Raw genomic sequence first — 20,291 nt, forward strand, 5'->3', positions numbered from 1 at the left:
GTTGGTGGGGAGGCTTGTGTGCCTCAACGATACAGATAGCCGTACCGTAGGTGCAACCACAATGGAGGGGTATCTGTTGAGAGGCCAGACAAACGTGTGGTTCCTGAAGAGGGGCAGCAGCCTTTTCAGTAGTTGCAGGGGCAACAGTCTGGATGATTGACTGATCTGGCCTTGTAACACTAACCAAAACGGCCTTGCTGTTCTGGTACTGCGAACGGCTGAAAGCAAGGGGAAACTACAGCCGTAATTTTTTCCTGAGGGCATGCAGCTTTACTGTATGGTTAAATGATTCTGCATCAAACCAGTCTCACGACTGAAGACCACAACAACAACAACATGATTTACATCTTTTCCATGTTGCTGGTAGCTTTCTTTCTTTTTGATTAGCTCATTTCATTTCCAATGATACCAATATTATTTTTATATGTAACCCAGTTTTAATAGTTTTGCTAAACATAATAGTATTTTGCCATTTAGAATTTTATTACAGATTATTCTTAAAGTCTTCTTATATTTCAATATTTATGTATTTAGCATAATCAGATTAGAGCCTTCAGACCCTATCTTATATTGGATGAGATTCTTCATTTCTGGCAAATATTTATGTTTTTTAGAGTTCGTTCTATATGCTCTAGGTCCATGTGCATTTTTAATTTTGTAGAATGACTTTTTCACTCTGCAGTACACTGAGCACTGATATGAAACTTATGACCTTGGCCTTTCATAGGCAAGTGCTCTACTGACTGAGCTACCCAAGAGCAACTCATGACTCATCCTCACAGCTATATTTCCACCAATACCTGATCTCCTGCCTTCCAAACTTCAACCTACCAGGAACACTTCATCATATCTTTCCTTAAAATCCTTCATAATACTTACCTTAAGCATGAGAAACTGGGGAAAGTTGTACTATCATTATTTAATATACTGATAGTAATACCCACTTCAGCTCTGAGACATGCAAAATTATAGAAAGCATGTGACTTGTGCATGTGGTTTTAATTCATGAAACATAATGAAAAAGTGTGACATGGTGCACCTACTCTGTGATTTACAGACTCCTTTCTGGTGTGAATGATGCAAGTTTTTTTTTTTTTTTTCTTCAAAATGAAAAGGTTCAGAATACATACAAAGTAATATGCCTGTCTATTCAATTCTCCCAGTCTCCATCATAAAATTCCTTCTCCATAATTTTCATTAACCTACACATAACACATGGAATAAAAAATTGGAAAACTGTTTATCTGGAGGACAAGTGGTACAAACCTGCCCCTGAGTTATCTGAATATACATTCTGGTGTTGGTAGTTGAGATTCCTATGCTGCCAAGCCATCGGAGTTCTTGGGTCACCAAAGTCAAGAGGCCTTGGTCTCGTACTTGTTCTTCCCTGCCTCATCATTGTAATAGCTCCTGAAACAGAATTTAGTAAGGGAAAATGATGGGATCAGTTTCAGCTGTCTGGAAAGAACCACTGTGGGTGTAAAAACCATCTACCTCTCAAAGGGATTGAGGTGGAACTGAAAAAGTAGTGAAGCCCATGATGCACAAATAGCTAGAGTATATTCATCCAATATTTGAAAATGAGAGCATTTAGTGACTTGCTGCCAACTTTACACATAATTTCAAACTTTTATGAGATTTTTTTTTTTTGCTGACACCCCCCTCCCCCCCCCCCCCCCAAAAAAAAAGAATTTTGAAGGAAAATGTTTATCGCTTCCTACATTTTCACTGTCCAGGCAGTAAAACTGAAGCATCAGGCATGACCTTTTAATTTATTACTTCTTCACTACTGACTCTATTTGCAGCGTATTTTGCAGACAGTATTCTCAAATACCATGCATGCACTGTATGACACATAGTTCGAGAGATATGGGGTCATAAACATTGAGCTGCATGAAAACAAAACTGCAAGGCAAAATTCGCTAGAGATACAAGTGAAATATGTGTACAAATGTGTGTGCAACATGTTAAATACATTTTAAATATATGTGACATGTGTGAACATGGGCAAAGTCATGGGTAAAAGCCCCTCCTAAACTCCTGAATTGATTTGATCCAAACTTAGTATACTTACTATCTGAAATGAATACTGTGGAGGTAAGAGCCAGCAACCACCTATCAGCATGGGGGTGATATCATGGAGAGAGAAGGGGGAGGAGGAGATGGAAAGAGCATGAGGAAGAGGAGATGGACAGAGATATGGGGAGGGGGAAATGCGACAGAAAGGGGAAATGACGTGATGGACAGAGAGGGGTGAAAGGCAGAAATAAAGGAAAGAGGAGGACAGAGAGCAGAGGAGCAGATGGACAGAGAGAGGGGCAAGAGGATATGGACAGAGATGGAGATGGGGACAGAGAGAGCAGAGGATGAGATGGACAGGGTGAGGGGAGAGCAGGAGACAGAGGGAGATATGGGGGGGGGGAGGGGGAGATGGACAGAGAAAGAAGAGGAGGAGATGGGAGGAAGAGATCAGGAGAGAAAGCAGTGAGGAGGAGATGAATAGAGAGGGAGAGCAGGAGATGGACAGAGGGGGAGGCGAGGAGGAGTTGGGCAGAGAGATGGGGAAGTTGGAGATGGACAGAGAGAGGGGGAGAAGGAGGATATGGACAGGGAGAGGGTGAGTAGCAGGTGGACACAGAGGGGGGAGGATCAGATAGACAGAGGGGGGGGGGAGGAGGAGGAGATGGACAGAGTGAGGGTGGGGGAGGAGATGGATAGAGAGAAGGAGCAGGAGGTGACAGACATAGAGAGTGGGAGGAGGAGACAGACAATCACAGGGGAAGGAGGAAATGGTCAGAGAGGGTGGGGAGGAGGAAGTGGGCAGAGAGAGGAGAAGAAGACTGGAGCAAACAGATACCTGAGCAACACAGTGTATTCAGCTAGTATTTGATAAAGAAATGTATGTTCATTTTTGAGCAACTTCTTTGTTATCCTGTACTGCTTATGGTCAGCTGAGCTGCCATTCTGGAAAACATTGGATGATTGACTACATTACATTTCACAATGTAATTCAACATCACAGCTCAGAAAATAATCATCCAGATTACAAGAACTTATAATATTAGTGCTTCTGTCTGCATTCTGTAAACTAATAAAAGTATTTTTTTTTTAATTTTGCAGGCTTTATACATCTTCTTTTCAAACTTTTTTATCTTGTTGCTGCACATATTCCTGATGTATGTTTGCATTATTAGTTGTTTTGAATATTTAGTTTATTGTTCACAGTCAAAAAGATATAAATTTTTTTGAGTGCTCGATGAATGTGTACTTTTGAAAAAGATTGATCAAAGAATCCGCATTAAATTTTGTTTTACAAATGGAATAAAGTGCAGCACCACATTCAAAATGTTGACTGTGGCTTTTGGTGAACCTACTATGAGTAAGACAAGAGTTTATGAGTGGTATAAATGTTTCAAAGAAAGTCGAGAAGATGCTGAAGACAACGACCACACTGGATGCCCTAGCACATCAATTACTGACAACAATGTGGAAGATGTATAGAGAATTTTTCTAAAAAATCACTGAATCACCATCAAAGAGGTTGCTAATTATGTTGGTATATCTTTTGGCTCATGCAAAGCAATTTTTTCAGATGTTTTGGGCATAAAACATGTAGCAGCAAAGTATGTTCGGAAATTGTTTAATTCTGACCAGAAACGACATTGCGAAGACGTCAGTCAGGAATTGCTGAATGAAGTCAACAATGATCCAGAACTTCTAAAGAAACGGAAACTGCCTGAAGAACTAAGACTGAAAGAAATTCAAGTTCAATCAATTGTGATGGTTTGTCTCACAGTTTTCTTTGGTTACAATGGGATGGTGCATCATGAATTCCTGCCTTATGGTTGTACATTTAGTAAGAAATACTACATGGACGTTATGTGCCATCTGTGTGGTGTCACTGCCAGACACCACACTTGTTAGGTGGTAGCTTAAATCGGCCGCGGTCCATTAGTACATGTCGGACCCGCGTGTCGCCACTGTGTGATCGCAGACCAAGCGCCACCACACGGCAGGTCTCGAGAGACGTACGAGAACTTGCCCCAGTTGTACGACAACATTGCTAGCGACTATACTGATGAAGCCTTTGCTCTCATTTGCCGAGAGACAGTTAGAATAGCCTTCAGCTAAGTTAATGGCTATGACTTAGCAAGGCGCCAATTGTCACAGTGCATGTATCTTACGAGTCTCATTTGTATAGTCAAGAGAGATGTATCACAAGGATTGATTAAAAGTTAAGTATATTCCAAAGCTACGTATTTTCTTTATAGCAGTCATAACGTATCCTGTTCCAGACTTGACGCCAGTCGGCGTGTGTGTACGCGTGCCTTTCGGCTTCCTTCTCAGTGTGGCGTAGCGAGCTTGTTACGTCACAACAATCTGTGTGAAGCAGTTCGAATAAAAAGACCAGAATTGTGGCAAAAGCACTTGTGGAAATTGCATCACGATAATGCTCCTGCTTACACCACAATGCTTGTTCATGATTTTTTGGCAAGAAACAAAACCTGTATGTTGCCTCAGCCACCATATTCACTGGACATGGCTGCCTTTGACTTATTTCTATTCCTGAGAATGAAGAGACGCATTAAAGGACGTAATTTTGCCACCTTTGATTACATAAAAATAGAATTGCTAAAGGAGCTAGAAACCATAATGAAAAGTGAGTTCCAGAAGTGTTTCCAAGTTTGGAAAAAGCTCTGGTACAAGTGTATTATATCTGAGGGGGATTACTTTGAAGGGGACAAAGTTGATATTGATGAACAAACAAAGATTCTTCAAGGAAAAAAAAAAATCCCATTACTTTTGTATCACACCTTGTATGTATACCTCAAGCATTTTGTCTGTTTTCTTTAATAATCTACACTGCTACAATGTTGTTGTAATTCTGCAATGGTACGCCACATGATATGAACATTAACACTACCAATCAATCATCATAAATCTTGCTTGTAACTGGTTTTCATCCTATCTAACTAAAAGAATGCAGAGTGTCATGTTACGAAAAGGAGGGAGCATACACAACAAAATAGCATCTTCAGAATATAGAATAATCATTATTGATGTGCCACAGTGATTAATACAGGGTGCACTCTTATTCTGGATATACACATTATCTGACAAAAAAAGTGAAACACCCATGAGACATGGTTGGATGTCAATGTAACTTTGTACACATACACCACTGATGGATATGTGAGTTGTTATTCTACTTGTAACTCTTCTGCTATAATGGATGTTGTGACTGCTAGTTACCATTTTCCAACACTCTTCTTTCTAGAGGAAAATTATTTGGCACATTTTGTACTGGCTCACATACTTCAGAACCATGATCATAGCTGCAATTCTCTGTAACAGTTAGAAAAACTTCTAGAGTGCCTTAGTATTGTCTGTGTTTAGTGTTGTTACTAGGCATGGTAGCGTATGTAAGGGGCATGAGCAGCATCAGATATTGAGTGATCACTGTGAACGACACAGAGATACTGCATACTCATGTACGACAGCATTATCAGCACTAGACAGAGATTGAAAGTTGCCTCATTATGTGTCTCCATTTGACCAGCTGTTCAAATTAAGCAATATTCAGATATGTGTGGCATTAAGATGTGACTGTGGTCCTATGTTGGACTGCATGTGAGAAGTGAGGGCAAGTATATTGTACACCGAGCACATCATAACTGCTTCACATCTATGCCTGCCACATAGCAAGTAATGGATTCCCTGCAGCATTCTGTATCATCCCACACCATTGGTCAGAGACTAACAGCAGATGGACTAGGGAACTATCATTCCATGTGTAAGCTGCCAATGACACCACAACACAAACAGCTGCGTTTCAATTGGTGCCGTGACCAGGAAGTGAGGACAGCTGATGAATGATGCTGTCTTGTGTTCAGCAATGAATTGCAGTTTCACACCATCGTGGATGACCATCTTCAGTAAGTATGGTGGCGATTTGGGGAGAGGTTCCATTATTTTGGTGTTTTGGACAGGCATAGCAGTGTTACTTCTGGCGTCATCGTGTGGGGAGCCTTCAGGTATGAGTCCAGCTCATGGCTGGTAGTGACAGGCGGACCTCTGAGACACAACAGTACATCACAGGCATCCTGTGTCCTTATATATTACCTCTAATTTGACAATAGCCAATTTTCAGCAGGACAATGCTCGTCCACATATTGCATGTGTTTCTATGAACTGTCTGAATGATGTTGAGGTACTTCCATGGCCAGCAAGATTCCCATATCTGTCACTGATAGTATCTACAGGCAGTTAAATACATCAGGGAATATACCATGAAAACAAAGCTATACAACACTTTGAACTGCAACAAAGGTGTTGTGTTGTGTTGTGTTGTGTTGTGCAGGGATATTATAGATATTTCCAAAGAGACACTGAAATATCACTGGGCTCAATACGGTGTCAATAACATGCAAAATATGAAATGGGTAGAGGGAAACTAGTAAAATCACATACCTTTATTCATACATTAAGTAATACACCACTTCCAGAGCATATCAAGGCAGGTTTCATTTGCTGAAACATGAGGCTTTATATCCTCTACCCAACGCACTGTTATAAATGCAAGTGTTTTGGTACACTACTTTAGCATGTAAGACAGAAGTCACTTGCGCATAGACATGGAAATCACCACTTCAGTTGTAAAATACTGCAATCTGTTTATATCTGAGATAGAATGACTATTATTTTTCAAGTGATCAGGTCTTGGTGTTCTCTGAAATGTATATTAAAGGATCAGTTGGTTTGGCCTATAGAGACTGATGGGCAATCACTACAGTCAATCCGGTGTAGCAGTTGTTTTCTCTAGTTTCATGATGTTTCAATTGGTATCCAACTTTAGTGGAGACACAGAAGGCAGGTAGAATCCCTGCTTTCATAAGCCATTTACCAATCTTATCTGATATAATATGTGCATACAGGAACCTACAACAGCTTTTTTCAAAGCTGTCTTTCTTCATGAGTGAGAGGATAATCTAGTAATTGTTGTTAGGTGAGGCTTTCAATCACATCTGCTGATTGAGCACACCAACAACGTTTGGCTGATAACCATTAACATGAGCTATGAATTTCATTATATTCACTTCACGCTGGTAATTTTTGTTGTGAGAATGGGATTCAAATAGCTTGATGAAGCACTGCATGGAGCCATTTCATGCTGCTTTGGTTGATTTGAACAGCAATGAATAATATAACTAATCATTGTTTATTTCCTGAATACATTAAAAGAAACTTTACTAGTTTCTGAAGTTATTTCCAGTTCCAGGAATGGGAGAGTGAAGCCAGAGTGATGTTCTAATATACACTCGATTTTTTGGTGTATTTAACTGAAAAACACATTGATAAAGTTGCAACTGAGCATTGATCCCATTATAAAAAACTAAAATGTCATTGATGTTTTTTCTGTAACAGACTGTTCTTTGAAGGCGTTGGGGATAGGTTGAGAGGAAAAGGTGTTCAGTGTGATTAACGTAAATATTAGCTATTATGCTGGCATTGGGAGATTCCATGGCTAACTGATCAGTTTGTCTGTATATGATGTTTTTACAGACAAAGTAATTATGATCCAGAATGACTGATCAAGATGAGGAATTCATTAATTGTTTGTGAATCTAAGTGAAGTGCTGCTGTAAGTTGGATTCTTTAATGGAGATACTTGTGTACATACTTATGACTCCTCGGAGTGTTTCACGATGGCATACTTGAATAAAACGTTCTTGGTTCTCAAGCCACGTCAGTTCGAATAAAATTCTCAAGCTTTCGGTGACCATCTCCACCATCGTCATCAGGAGTTCACTGACTGCCGGGGCTGCTATGGTTTCTCGCTTATATAGGCATGGGTGAGGACATAATGCGTAGTGTGAGACTGTTAGAAAAACTGCAGAAAAAGAGATAATATCTACTGAGTTCTTTGGCATTTTTACAATACTGCCGGGACAAGGAGGTAATGTCTCTCTTTGCAGTAGTCAAGCACCACATTTCAAACTGCTGCAGTGGACAGAATTTTGAAGAGGACCAGTCTCGCCATAGTGAGACAGTGGATACAACAGACAAGGTACGAGCTTGATCATAATGCCAGGAACCTATTTGAGTGTCATCTGTCTTTGTCATCAACATTGTCACCATTAGATTGGGAGTTGGTGGATGTAGCCACGGCAGCGCAACAACATGCAAGTTTATCCAAGGCAATGTCAAAGCAATGTAGCAAGTTGTGAAATCTTTCCAACAAAGAACTGGATGATGGCTCTATATCAGCACTGAGTAAAGGCCTCAACTTTTCTCGAGCTCCATGATGTCTGCCCATATTGGATATAATTAGTGAAATAGAGCAGTGCATTAGGAATCTTTTGCACAATGCAGCTGAGGATGTCAGGCTAACTACCAGCCATATCCTAGTGAAAGCTAAGCCACCAAAATCTAATATTAGGCAGGAGGAATGACGTTACTTATGGTTATTATGTGAGAATGAAGACTTGGTTGTCTTGTCAGCTGAAAAAGGGAATGCCATCGTTGTTCTGAACTTTGCAGCCTACCACCTGAAGATGCTACATTTATTAGAAGACGCCACGTATCGCAAGCTTAGTCATGATCCCACACAGGTGATTGTGAGAAATACAGGGAAGTTATTAAAGGATTCTGGTTTACCAGATGAAGTGGTGAAGAAATTGATGCCTCGTGCTGCCAGACCTCCCAGGCTTTATGGATTACCAAAGATGCACAAGGAAAGTGTTCCTCTGAGGAACATTGTTAGTGCTATCAGTTCACCCACCTACAGACTTGCTAAACATCTGGCAGGATTATTAGCACCAAAATTGGGACATTGTGAACACCACATTGTCAACTTGTAGAAATTTGTTGAGACACTCCAGAGAATGAAGACAGGCCCAAACAACCTAATGGTTAGTCTGGACATTGTGTCACTTTTTATGTGGGTGCCAATACAAGATATGCTGGATCTTTTAGCACAACATTTTCCATCTGGAATCATTAAGTTGTTCTGTCATGTCCTAACGACAACGTGCTTTTTGTACTGCAATGAATATTGTGAGATGACGGACAGCACAGCCATGGGATCACCACTGTCTCCAGCAGTCGCAAATTTCTTCATGGAGCATTTTGAGGAGCCAAATACAGATGCGCGACGCGGGAGCAGCATTTTCAAATGTGGTGCCTACCCCTGGTGCCACCTGACGTCATCAGTGCTGCCACGGGCAATAGCTCCGCTAGCTGCCCAGGTCGACTGACATGCATGTACCACATTGGGTCTATCTGATTGGCTGCTGATGATGTCATCATGCCTATATAAGTGAGAAACCATAGCAGCCCTGGCAATCAGTGAATTCCTGACGACGATGGTGGAGATGGTCATCAAAACCTTGAGGATTTTATTCGAATTGACATGGCTTGAGAACCGAGAATGTTTTATTCATACTTATGACATCCAGACTTGCTAGATTTGTATTGTTGGTTATATTTACCTGATTAAGGTGTGTAATTAAATTGACTTTTTCTTAATTGTATAATCTGCATGAAAATTATAATGTTTACTGAAGAAACTTTGCAGTTCCTTGGCCAACAAATAATACAGGGAATTAATGGTGTCAATAATCAGTCCTAAACAAATCTATGGTTTGTGTAACTTTACTATGTCTCTGAAAGTGGGAGTTCTTGGGTTCATCGGTAATAAATATTTTTTTTTAAATGTGGCAAATGTGGTAAAGTAGTCCACAATGGAGAGATTTGTTCACTTCCTCTGAAGTGTGTAAATTGTTCTAGGGATCACCCTGTCTAGAGTAGAGACTGCAGTGTTTATCTTCTTATTTTCACTACTTCATTTCCTTCCACTCTTAAAAAGCTCACTCAGAAAGGTGATGCCTCCCCACAACTGTAGGTTGTTAGTGTGAACACTATTACCTGCATTTGTCAGTGCAGTTGTAAAGATGCTGTTATAATGAAGACCACAGCTCCCCCCAGAGCATTAGAAAAGGCCACAGTTGCCAACATTTTAGAGCTTCTGGTACCTCAACTGGCAGGCTCCAGTAAATGGGCCAGCAGTGGCACTACTAGTGCCACAAGCATTTCTATGAATGCTCTTCTGGCAAACAAACCAAATGGGAAGTGCTAATCACAGAAGAAGACAGGCCATAAACTTTCAGACCATGTAGATCTCATTCCATCTGACAGTTCTAATGATTCAGCTTTGGAGACAATGAAATATGAAGTCTGCCTGCAACCATCTAGTCCCCAGATTAAGTCTCCAACTGTTATTGGATCCCAACACAAGCGATTCACTGATAAAATGACTCCCATACTACAGTGGAACATCAATGGGTTCAGGACACATGTAGAGAAATTTAAGAAACTCAGACTACTAGTGCTGGAGTATCCCCTGAGCTTGTATTCATAAGAAACACATTTTAAACTTACTTATGCCCCTGTGCCTGTGCTACATGGCTATATCTTCCACCACAAGGACGATCTGACTGGGCAAAGGGTCAAGGGAGGGTAGCCGTGTTTGTCAATGACACATGCCACTCCTGTGCTCTACCCTGGTTACTTATTTATGAATAGTTGCACTTGAAGTTAAGGGACTGTTTTATGCTATGTTTTTAACAACACAAAAAAACAATAGATTTTGAGGCCACCAAAAATCATGTAGACCAACTCCCCTGACCATTTCTCCCATTGGGAGACTTCAATGCTCACAATGTATTGTGGAATTCAAACTCTGCTTGCCCCAGGGATTGATTCCTCATGGTGTCTTAGAAGTTGTGCAAACTCAACACATCCAGTCCTACACATTTCAATGTTGCTACTGGTTCACTTTCAGCCACAGACCTCTCTTTCTCTTCTCCAGCCCACACACATAAAGCTCAGTGGGAAGTTACTGATTATCTTCATTCCAGTGACCACTTCCCACTCTGGATTCATCTCACAGATGTAGTATTCCTTGATACACTATGTGATCAAAAGTTCCGGACACCTGGCTGAAAATGACTTACAAGTTCATGGTGCCCTCTACCAGTAATACTGGAATTCAATATGGTGTTGGCCCACCCTTAGCTTTGATGACAGCTTCCATTCTTGCAGACATACATTCAATCAGGTGCTGGAAGCATTTTTGGGAAATGGCAGCCCATTCTTCACGGAGTGCTGCACTGAGGAGAGGTATTGATGTTGGTCGGTGTGGCCTGGCATGAAATCGGCATTCCAAAACATTCCAAACATGTTCTATAGGATTCAGGTCAGGACTCTGTGCAGGCCAGTGCATTACAGGGATGTTATTGTCATGTAACCACTCCGCCACAGCCCATGCATTATGGACAGGTGCTCGATCGTGTTGAAAGATGCAATCACCATCCCCGAATTCCTCTTCATCAGTGGGAAGCAAGAAGGTGCTTAAAACTTCAATGTAGGCTTGTGCTGTGATAGTGCCATGCAAAATAACAAGGGGTGCAAGCCCCCTTCATGAAAAACACAACCACACCATAACAACACCGCCTCTGAATTTTACTGTCGGCACTACACACACTGGCAGATGATATTCACTGAGCATTTGCCATACCCACACCCTTCCATCAGATCGCCAAATTGTGTACCATAATCCATCACTCCACACAAAGTTTTTCCACTGTTCGATCATCCAATGTTTATGCTCCTTACACAAAGTGAGGCATTTACCGGCATGATGTGTGGCTTATTAGCAGCTACTCAACCATCAAATCCAAGGTTTCAAACCTCCTGCCTAACTGTCATAGTACTTGCAGTGGATTCTGATGCAGTTTGGAATTCCTGTTTGATGGTCTGGATAGATGTCTGCCTATTACACATTACGCCTCTTCAACTGTCGGTGGTATCTGTCAATCAACAGACGAGGTCAGCCTGTATGCTTTTGTGCTGTATGTGTCCCTTCACATTTCCACTTCACTACTACATTGAAAACAATAGACCTAGGGATGTTTAGGAATGTGGAAATCTCGCCTACAGATGTATGACACAAGTGACACCCAAATACCTGACCACGTTCGAAGTCTGTGAGTTCCGCGGAGCGCCCCATTCTGCTCTCTCATGATGTCTAATGACTACTGAGGTCACTGATATGGAGTACCTGGCAGCAGGTGGTAGCAAAATGCACCTAATATGAAAAACATATGTTTTTGGGGGTGTCTGGATACTTTTGATCACATAGTGCTGGAAGCGACCAAAACTGATGATCAGCAGAGCTAACTAGATACTGTTCACACAGCTGGCCTGTGTTCAAACACTGAGGCAGCATCCAGGAATGGGTGGACAGTATCACACAAGTAACACCCCATGCAACTGACTTATCCACCCCAAAGTCTTTTGGTCATCTTAGAAGGCATCTTGCACCTTGGTGGACTGATGCATGCTAGTCAGTAATCCGGGTCAGGCATGTGGCTCTTTGATGGTTTTTAGTGCCGCTCAACAACAGAAAACCTCACAGCCTTTTGAGCAGCAGGAGCCGAAGTTTGACCAATCAAGGAGGCCAAGAAAAAGTCATGGGATATGTCCCTGGACTTCGTCAACTGCTCCACTTGTTCTCTGAAACCACGGGAAGCCATCAGGTAAATACAGTCAATTACCTATAGCAGCAGCACTAAAACAGGGGTATCTCCAAACAATCCTTGGAGACATTGCCGAGACAATGGCAGAGCAGTTTGCAATGACTAGTGCCACTGCCAGCCAGGATCCTGTGTTCCACCACTACTGTCTGACCATGGAGAGGGGTGAATTGGACTTCAGATCCAAGTATTCTGTCAAGCAACTGCCATTTCTCTATTTGGGAGCTGTATTCAGCACTGCCTGCAGCTCATGTTTCTGTACCCAGTCATGACCAAATCCAATACAGCACGCTGAAAAACTTGCAAATAGAATCAAAGGAATGTTTTAATTCAGTGTGGCAGAAAAAACATTTTCTCAACTTACGGAGGCAGGCAGTTTTGATACCTATCCTCAAATAATGAAACGACCGAATGTATTCCAATAGTTACTGGAGCATTACCTTAATGAATTGTGTAGGAAAGACCTTGGAATGAATGGTCAAAAATGTCATCTGGCCTGGATATTAGAGACCAGGCAGATGCATACCGTCTCTAAGTGTGGATTCAAGAGATGTTGATCCACTGTTGGCAACCTGAACCTGTTGGGAGCAGCTATCCAGCAGGCTTTCCTATGTAAAAGTACTGTATAGGGATAATTTCTGACATCAATATGATGTATGACACTATGTGGAAGCACAATATTCTATGACAGCTCCACCAGTGGGGCTTCTGTGTCCACCACTGCATATTTCATGTAATCCTTCTTATCAAAATGATTTTTTAGGCACCAAGTTAAGTGACATGCTGTCAGTTTTGAGCAGTACAATGATATTCCCTCAAGGAAGTGTTTTATGTATTACCATCTTTGCCACAGCCATAAACAGTACATCTATGACAAGGAGTTTTGTTCAGTGCTCCTCATTTGTGGGTGACTTTGCAGTTTCCTGTTCCTCTTCAAATACTGCAACAGCAACTCATCAGTTACAACTTACAGTGAAGAAGTTGGAGTAGTGGGCTGCAAAAACAGGATTTGCATTTTCTGCAGATTAGTGTGTGTGTGTGTGTGTGTGTGTGTGTGTGTGTGTGTGTGTGTGTGTGTAAGGGGATCAAGCTGGCTATGAGTGCTTACAGGACCAGCCCCATACCAAGTTTCTACGGTGAGGCTGGGGAACCATCACTCACCATCCAATGGCAACTTCTGAAGGTGCATCAAGCATACAAGATCCTTGCCCCAGTTCATCAGTATTCCATACTGTTTCTCATCCACATACGGAACACCTTTTCTCCAATCATCCATGAGCAACAAGGCCATTTGGAATCCATGTGAAGCAGGTGCTGGAGCCACTTGGTATGGGGCAAGCACAAACCCCAAATGCAGATTTGGAACTGACTGCCACCCTGATTGCTGCTGAGGTCCAAACTAAGTTTAGATATAGTGTGGTATGGGAGGAGGTTCACTCCTGCATCTGTTTTTAATACAATATTTTATGACATTTCAAATGAGCACCACAATTATATAGCTGTATTCACAGATTGGCCTAAATAGGGGGCTCTGTTAGTTGCTCTTTGTTTCCCTGATCATGTCCTGAAGATCCAATTGCTTCAATAATTCACTGTTTGATGCTGAATTACATGCAGTGCTGTGGGGAATGGAGCAGATGAGATGTGTTGCGCCTGCTAAATTCCCCATCTGTTCTAACTCCTTAAGTACTCTTAACTCAGTACAACACTTGTACCCAGCAAATAAATAAGTCCAGAATATCCAGAGCACCCTTCTCCACTTGCAAAGGCTGTGGAGGAGGTGTCTGTTTGCTGGGTACCAGGTCACATAGGTATTAGGGAAACAAAATGATGGATATAGCAGCCAAGGAAGCATGCCGCAATAATCAGGAAGTTCAGTTTGTCATCCCCCTACATGCTATCCCTCACTGTTGAGAGAAAGAGCCATACATAGATGGTAAGAAGAGGGGCTGGAAGAGACAGAACAATAAGCTACAGCTAGTAAAGGCAACAGTTTGGCCATGGCGTACCTGCTCCCAGCCACGCAGATGGGATGAGGTCCTTCTCTAACTCATCTTCCCACAGCACATAGCACTATGACACATGGTTTCTTACTCCAGCAGAATAACCCTCCAATATGTGGTGCTTGTAGTGTATGGATCACAGTGCACCACATTTTAGTAGACTATTTTCCACATTCAGACAAGAGAGCAGCAGCTATTTTACTGACAGATTTGCCCTCTAATTTAACTGAAAATCAAGTGAATATGTAATGACTTTTAAGATTTTGTGAAATGTCCAATTGTTCCCTAAAATTTTAGGACGAAATTTCCCAAACAGGGCATACATCCAGATCAGAAGGCATGCAATGTCATACTGACGAGTGGGCTCATACTGTCAAGTTGTTTGTAAATTTGACTCAATTTTGTAATCATTACAATAACATCACATACCCTCTCCACCCATAAAGTTTCATTTTGTTTCCTCCTCCTCTTATGGGTGCTTCACTTTTTTGTCAGACAATGTACAGACTTTCAAGTTTTGCCAATGACATTCTAATTCTATCAGATGCAGTTGAATGGAATGGATAATTTCTTGAAAAGAGATTATAAGGTGAACATTAACATAAGTAAAACAAGAGTAATGGAATGTTTTGAAACTACATCAGGTGATGCTGAGGGTATTATACTAAGAAGAGAGACACTATATGTAGTAGATGAAGTCTGCTAATCAGACAGCAAAATAACTGATGATGGCCAAAGCAGAAAAGCTATAAAAATAGATTGTCAATAAAGAAAGGTTTCTGGTAAAGACAAATTTGCTAACATTGAATATAAATTTATGTGCCGAGAACTCTTGTTGAAGATAATTGTCTCAAGTGTGGGTTTGTATCGAAGCGAAATATAGACAGTAGACAGTTCAGAAAATAAGATAACAGAATATTTTTTAATGTGGTGCTACAGAGGATGCTGAAGATTGGATGGTTAGATTTGAACAACTAATGAAGTGGTACTGAATTGAGTGGAGTAGAAAAGAAATTTAATGCACAACATGAATAAAAGAAGGGATTGGTTGATAGAACACATCCTGAGGCATCAGAGAATCATCAGTTTGATGATGGAGGAAGATGTGGGTGCAATAATTATAGAGGAAGACTAAGGCATAAGTGCAATAAACAGATTCAAATGGAAGTATGATGCAGTAGTTATTCAGAGATGAAGAAGCTTACACAGGATAGACTGATGTGAAGACTTGATCAGACCACTCCTTGGACTAAGGATCACAAGAACAACAAGAATAATTGTAGTGTCCTTACTAGAACCTCTAGTACACAGCTATTTAAACAGTTGTGCATATTGACTACAGCCTCATATTACATTTCCTACCTTATGAAGCTTTTCTTTTTTTTTTTTTAAGCAGTCAATCACAGTTAGAAAGCAACAGTAACATTCAATGGGAAATGAGTTATGCTATAACTCAGTCTTAGTGTGGAACAGAAATGAGTGACGTATTCAGCAATAAAAATGGACTTCTTACCCAGTGATATGAAGAATGTAATAAATAATAAGATTAACTTCTAATGCTAACTGAAATCATTTTAGCTTGATAGCTTATTCTACTGAAAGAAAAATTTCTGAATGTTTAATAGTATGATAGTAATACAATATGTTTAATATTATAATCATAATAGTGTGTGTGTGTGTGTGTGTGTGTGTGTGTGTGTGTGCGTGTGTGTGTGCGCGCGGGCACGTGCGTGCGTGTGTGTGGGCATGATCACGCACGCCCACACGTCCACACACACACACACACACACACACACACACACACACACACACTCACTCTCTGTCTCTCTCTCTCTCTCTCCCTCTCCCTCTCTCTCTCTCTCTCTCTCTCTCTCTCTCTCTCTCTCTGCCTCCTATATTTTTGTGGTGGCTTTGGATGCCCGCACCAGATGTTGTTGGTGTAGTGCAAATGCTTGAACTTTCCTCTTTCATTTGCAGGTGGTTCCATTGCTCTGCAGTAGTTGGCACCAGCAGAGGAATGATATGGACGCACATGTAAAATGGTGATGTGTGAGTGAATTCCTCACTGCTGAAAAAATTGCACTGGCTGAGATCCATGAACACTTGCTAAAGGCATATGGAGATGATAGAATAGAGGTCAGCAATGTGAAGTGATGGGTATGGCATTTCCAAGGTGGTGAAATGCATTTGGATGATAAGCCATGGCCCGGTTGACCCTGCACAGCTATCATCCCTCACAGCATCTTGATCAACTCATCCGTGCTGATCAGCAGATTACAACCAGAGAATTGTGTGCAGAACTGAATGTCGGCTGTAATGCCATGGAAACAATGTTGGAACATCTTGGTTATTGCACAGTCTGTGAGAGATGAGTCCCACGGATGCTTACAGAAGAACAAAAAACTCGTTGAATGGAAATTTTTCAGGACCTGCTGGACCAATAAGAAGATGAAGGTGACAATTTTCTGAATAGGATCATCATCAGAGATGAGACATGGTGTCACCACTATGAGCCAGAATCCAAATGACAGTCGATGGAATGGTGACATGCGAATTATCTGTCAAAGGAGAAATTCAAGACATGACCATCTACAGGTGGAGTGAAGTGCACAATCTTCAGGGATAGTCAGGGTGCTGTTCTTTTGGATGTCCTGGAGCCTGGAGAAACTGTTAATTCAGCATGCTAAAAGATGACACTGACTAAGCTGAAAGCCTGAATTTCCAGGGTAAGGCCAGAGAAGAGGATCAACTTTCACCTGCAACAAGACAATGCCAGGTCCCACACCAGTTTTGCGACCATTCAAAATTCAGTTGGACTGTCTTATTACATCCACCGTACAGACCTGATTTTGCACCTTCAGACTTCCGTCTCTTTGGGCCTTTGAAAGATGGACTACGTGCCGAACATTTTCAAGACTCAGGTGCTGTTGTCAAAGGTGTAAGGAAGCGGTTAGCCTCAGCTGGTTCCGATTTTTTACAAGTGTGGCATGCAGGCTCTGGTTCCCCACTGGCAAAAGACTCATGTCTGGAAATGCATGGTGGTTTCCATGCTAGAGACATTTATTTACTCTTACTTAATTACAAAGACTATGGTTTAATATATGTTGTACCATGCAGCCACAGTTACAGTATGCATGGTTTCCTCCTAGAGGGTGGTACTGTTCCTCATACATCATGTCCTAATGCCCTCTCCTGCCATAGTAATTGGTAATGTTGTGTGCGATTACTTCTCTTGTTGACTTACCTTGTAGTGGTTGTGATACAGTGTTGTACACAATGGTTCCATATTCGAATCAAGAGCTTGCTGACATGGTGTTTGCTTATGGAAAGACAAATAGCAACGGGCAGCAGCAGCAAAGTTGTATCAGGAGACCTATCCCCACCGACAACCACAGCATTCAACATTTGCAACAGTGTTTCACCATTTGCCTGAGACAGGGTCATTTCAGAAAGCAGGAAATCATGAAGGACGTACCTGAAATGTTTGCACATCAGAGTTGGAGGAAAATATGATTGACACTGTGGAAGGTGACTGCTGCATCAGTACCATGCAGTTGACTCAGCAGTACAGGGTAAGCCGTAAGCCAGAGACAATCGTGGGACATTCTCCACGGCAATTGTTACTACCCTTATCACTTACAGAGCGTGCAGGGCTTACTAGAGACAGATTTTTTTCAGATTGGGAGCAGTTTTGTCACTGGTTTCTTCGCCAGTCAACCATGGTTTCAGGATTTGTGTCATCAATCCTATTCACAAATGAGGCCACCTTTACGCGGAGTGGTATCATCAACTTTTATAACAGTCATCTGTGGGATAGTATGCAAAACCCCCATGCTGTGGTGAAGCAAATTATCAGCTATCAGCATCATTGCAGTTAAAATGCGTGGACTGTGATAAATGGCGACTGTATTTTGGGACCAGTCTTCCTTGCACGGGCCTAACAGGCCAGAACTATCAGCATTTCTTGCGGGTGACTTTGTCTCCCCTACTGGAAGAAGTGCCATTGATTATTCAAAGAATTATGTGGCTGCTAAATGATGGTGCTACAGTCCATTTTGCTGTTAATGTCCAGAAGCATCTCAATTGCATCTTCCCTGGTCGATGGATCGGACGAGGGGATCCAGTGGTACGGCATGCTCATTCACTGAAGCTTAACCTGTGCAGTTTCTGGTTATGGGGTCATCCCAAAAGTATCATGTATGGAGGACTCATTCCAGATGTGGAGACACTGGAGCAACATATTCATGCTACCTTTGACACTGTTAAGGTGCAGCCAGGCCGATGTTAATATGTGAGACAGAACATGCTACGGAGCATGCATCATACTTTGAGGCACAATGAAACCATTTTCAGCACATACTGTAACTGTGACAACATGGTACAGAGCATATTGGACCAAAGTCTCTGTAACAATGTATGATTGATTAAATGATCCCTAGCATGTAAACCATGCATCTCCGTACGTAAGTTGATTAAACCATATTTGTTCCATATACTCTCATCGATCAATCCCTAGAGTTTGCACATGGTGGAAAAAATGTGTGTGTGTGTGTGTGTGTGTGTGTGTGTGTGTGTGTGTGTGTGTGTGTGTGTGAAATTTTTCCAGGAGGGTCAAGTTTCCCAGATTGCCAGTTTTTTGACACAACTGATTCAGTGAGTTTGAAAAGGTGTTGTGTCCCAAGAACTGAATTTGAAAAGAAGTGCGCAAAACTTATTGTATGTCTAAAGATTGAAAGTTATCTAGTTAATATTTTTAAAGTAGAACATTTTGTTACCTAAACAATAATAATATTTCTTTGCAAAGTACATCTTTTTATGTTATTAACATGAATATAGAGGCCACCTGTTTAATTCAATGATCTGAAATTACATCCTCATACGATTAAATTTAGTGAGTTATGAAATAAAGCTAGAAAATATTCCCAAAAATAATTTATTCACGTTATCGTAATATTTGGATGAAACTGAAAATAAAAAATCTGAAATAGGGAAAAATCTCAGAATGACTGAGGAAATCCTATTGTATGTCAACAGAAATGTCATATTAATGATCCTCAAAGTGAAGAAACAGGAAATAAACATTAAAAACGGCTTTTTCATATCTGATGCCATATAAAACAGTCTTTTTCACATGTGTTCACATTAACGTATTTTTGCATTACTTTCAAGATTTACATTTTTTAATGTCAACTTTTAGAGTGAGCAAGCATTAAAGGAAACCAAAGAAAAATTTGAAGAAGGAGATTAAGAACAGGGAGAAGAAATAAAAACTTTGAGGTTTGCTGACGACATTATAATTCTGTCAGAGATAGCAAAGGAGCTGGAAGAGCAGCTAAACAGAATGGACAGTGTCTTGATATGTGGATATAAGATGAACACCAGTGAAAGCGAAACATGGAGAATGGAATGTAGTCAAATTAACTTAGGTGAACCAGAGGGAATTAGATTACGAAACGAGACACATAAAGTAGTAGATGAGTTTTGCTATTTGGGCAGTAAAATAACAGGTGGTGGCCGAAGCAGAAAAGATATAAAAGGTAGACTGGCAATGGCAAGAAAAGTATTTCTGAAGAAGAGAAATTTGTTAACATTGAATACAGATTTAAGTGTTAGGAAGTCTTTTCTGCAAGTATTTGTACAGAGTGTAGCCATGTATGGAAGTGAAAACTGACAATGCACAGTTTAGACAAGA

General features: G+C 41.1%; 2 protein-coding genes across 2 annotated transcripts in view; one reads left to right on the forward strand and one right to left on the reverse strand.

Annotated features, from left to right (window-relative positions):
- Window positions 1-19,357, forward strand: part of LOC126248297 (zinc finger protein 135-like) — a 192,334-nt gene extending 172,977 nt beyond the window's left edge. Inside the window, exon 6 of the mRNA XM_049949163.1 lies at window positions 16,577-19,357. Coding sequence (XP_049805120.1) covers window positions 16,577-16,637 — 61 coding nt within the window. The 3' untranslated portion in view covers window positions 16,638-19,357. The remainder of the gene's footprint in view (window positions 1-16,576) is intronic.
- LOC126248298 (RNA-binding protein 12-like) overlaps window positions 1-20,291 on the reverse strand; it is a 97,184-nt gene that overhangs the window by 11,414 nt on the left and 65,479 nt on the right. The window contains exon 3 of the mRNA XM_049949164.1: window positions 1,267-1,410. Within this exon, the coding sequence (XP_049805121.1) occupies window positions 1,267-1,399 (133 nt within the window). The 5' untranslated portion in view covers window positions 1,400-1,410. The remainder of the gene's footprint in view (window positions 1-1,266; window positions 1,411-20,291) is intronic.

Source organism: Schistocerca nitens, chromosome 3 (assembly GCF_023898315.1).
Source record: "Schistocerca nitens isolate TAMUIC-IGC-003100 chromosome 3, iqSchNite1.1, whole genome shotgun sequence".
NCBI lineage: Eukaryota > Metazoa > Arthropoda > Insecta > Orthoptera > Acrididae > Schistocerca > Schistocerca nitens.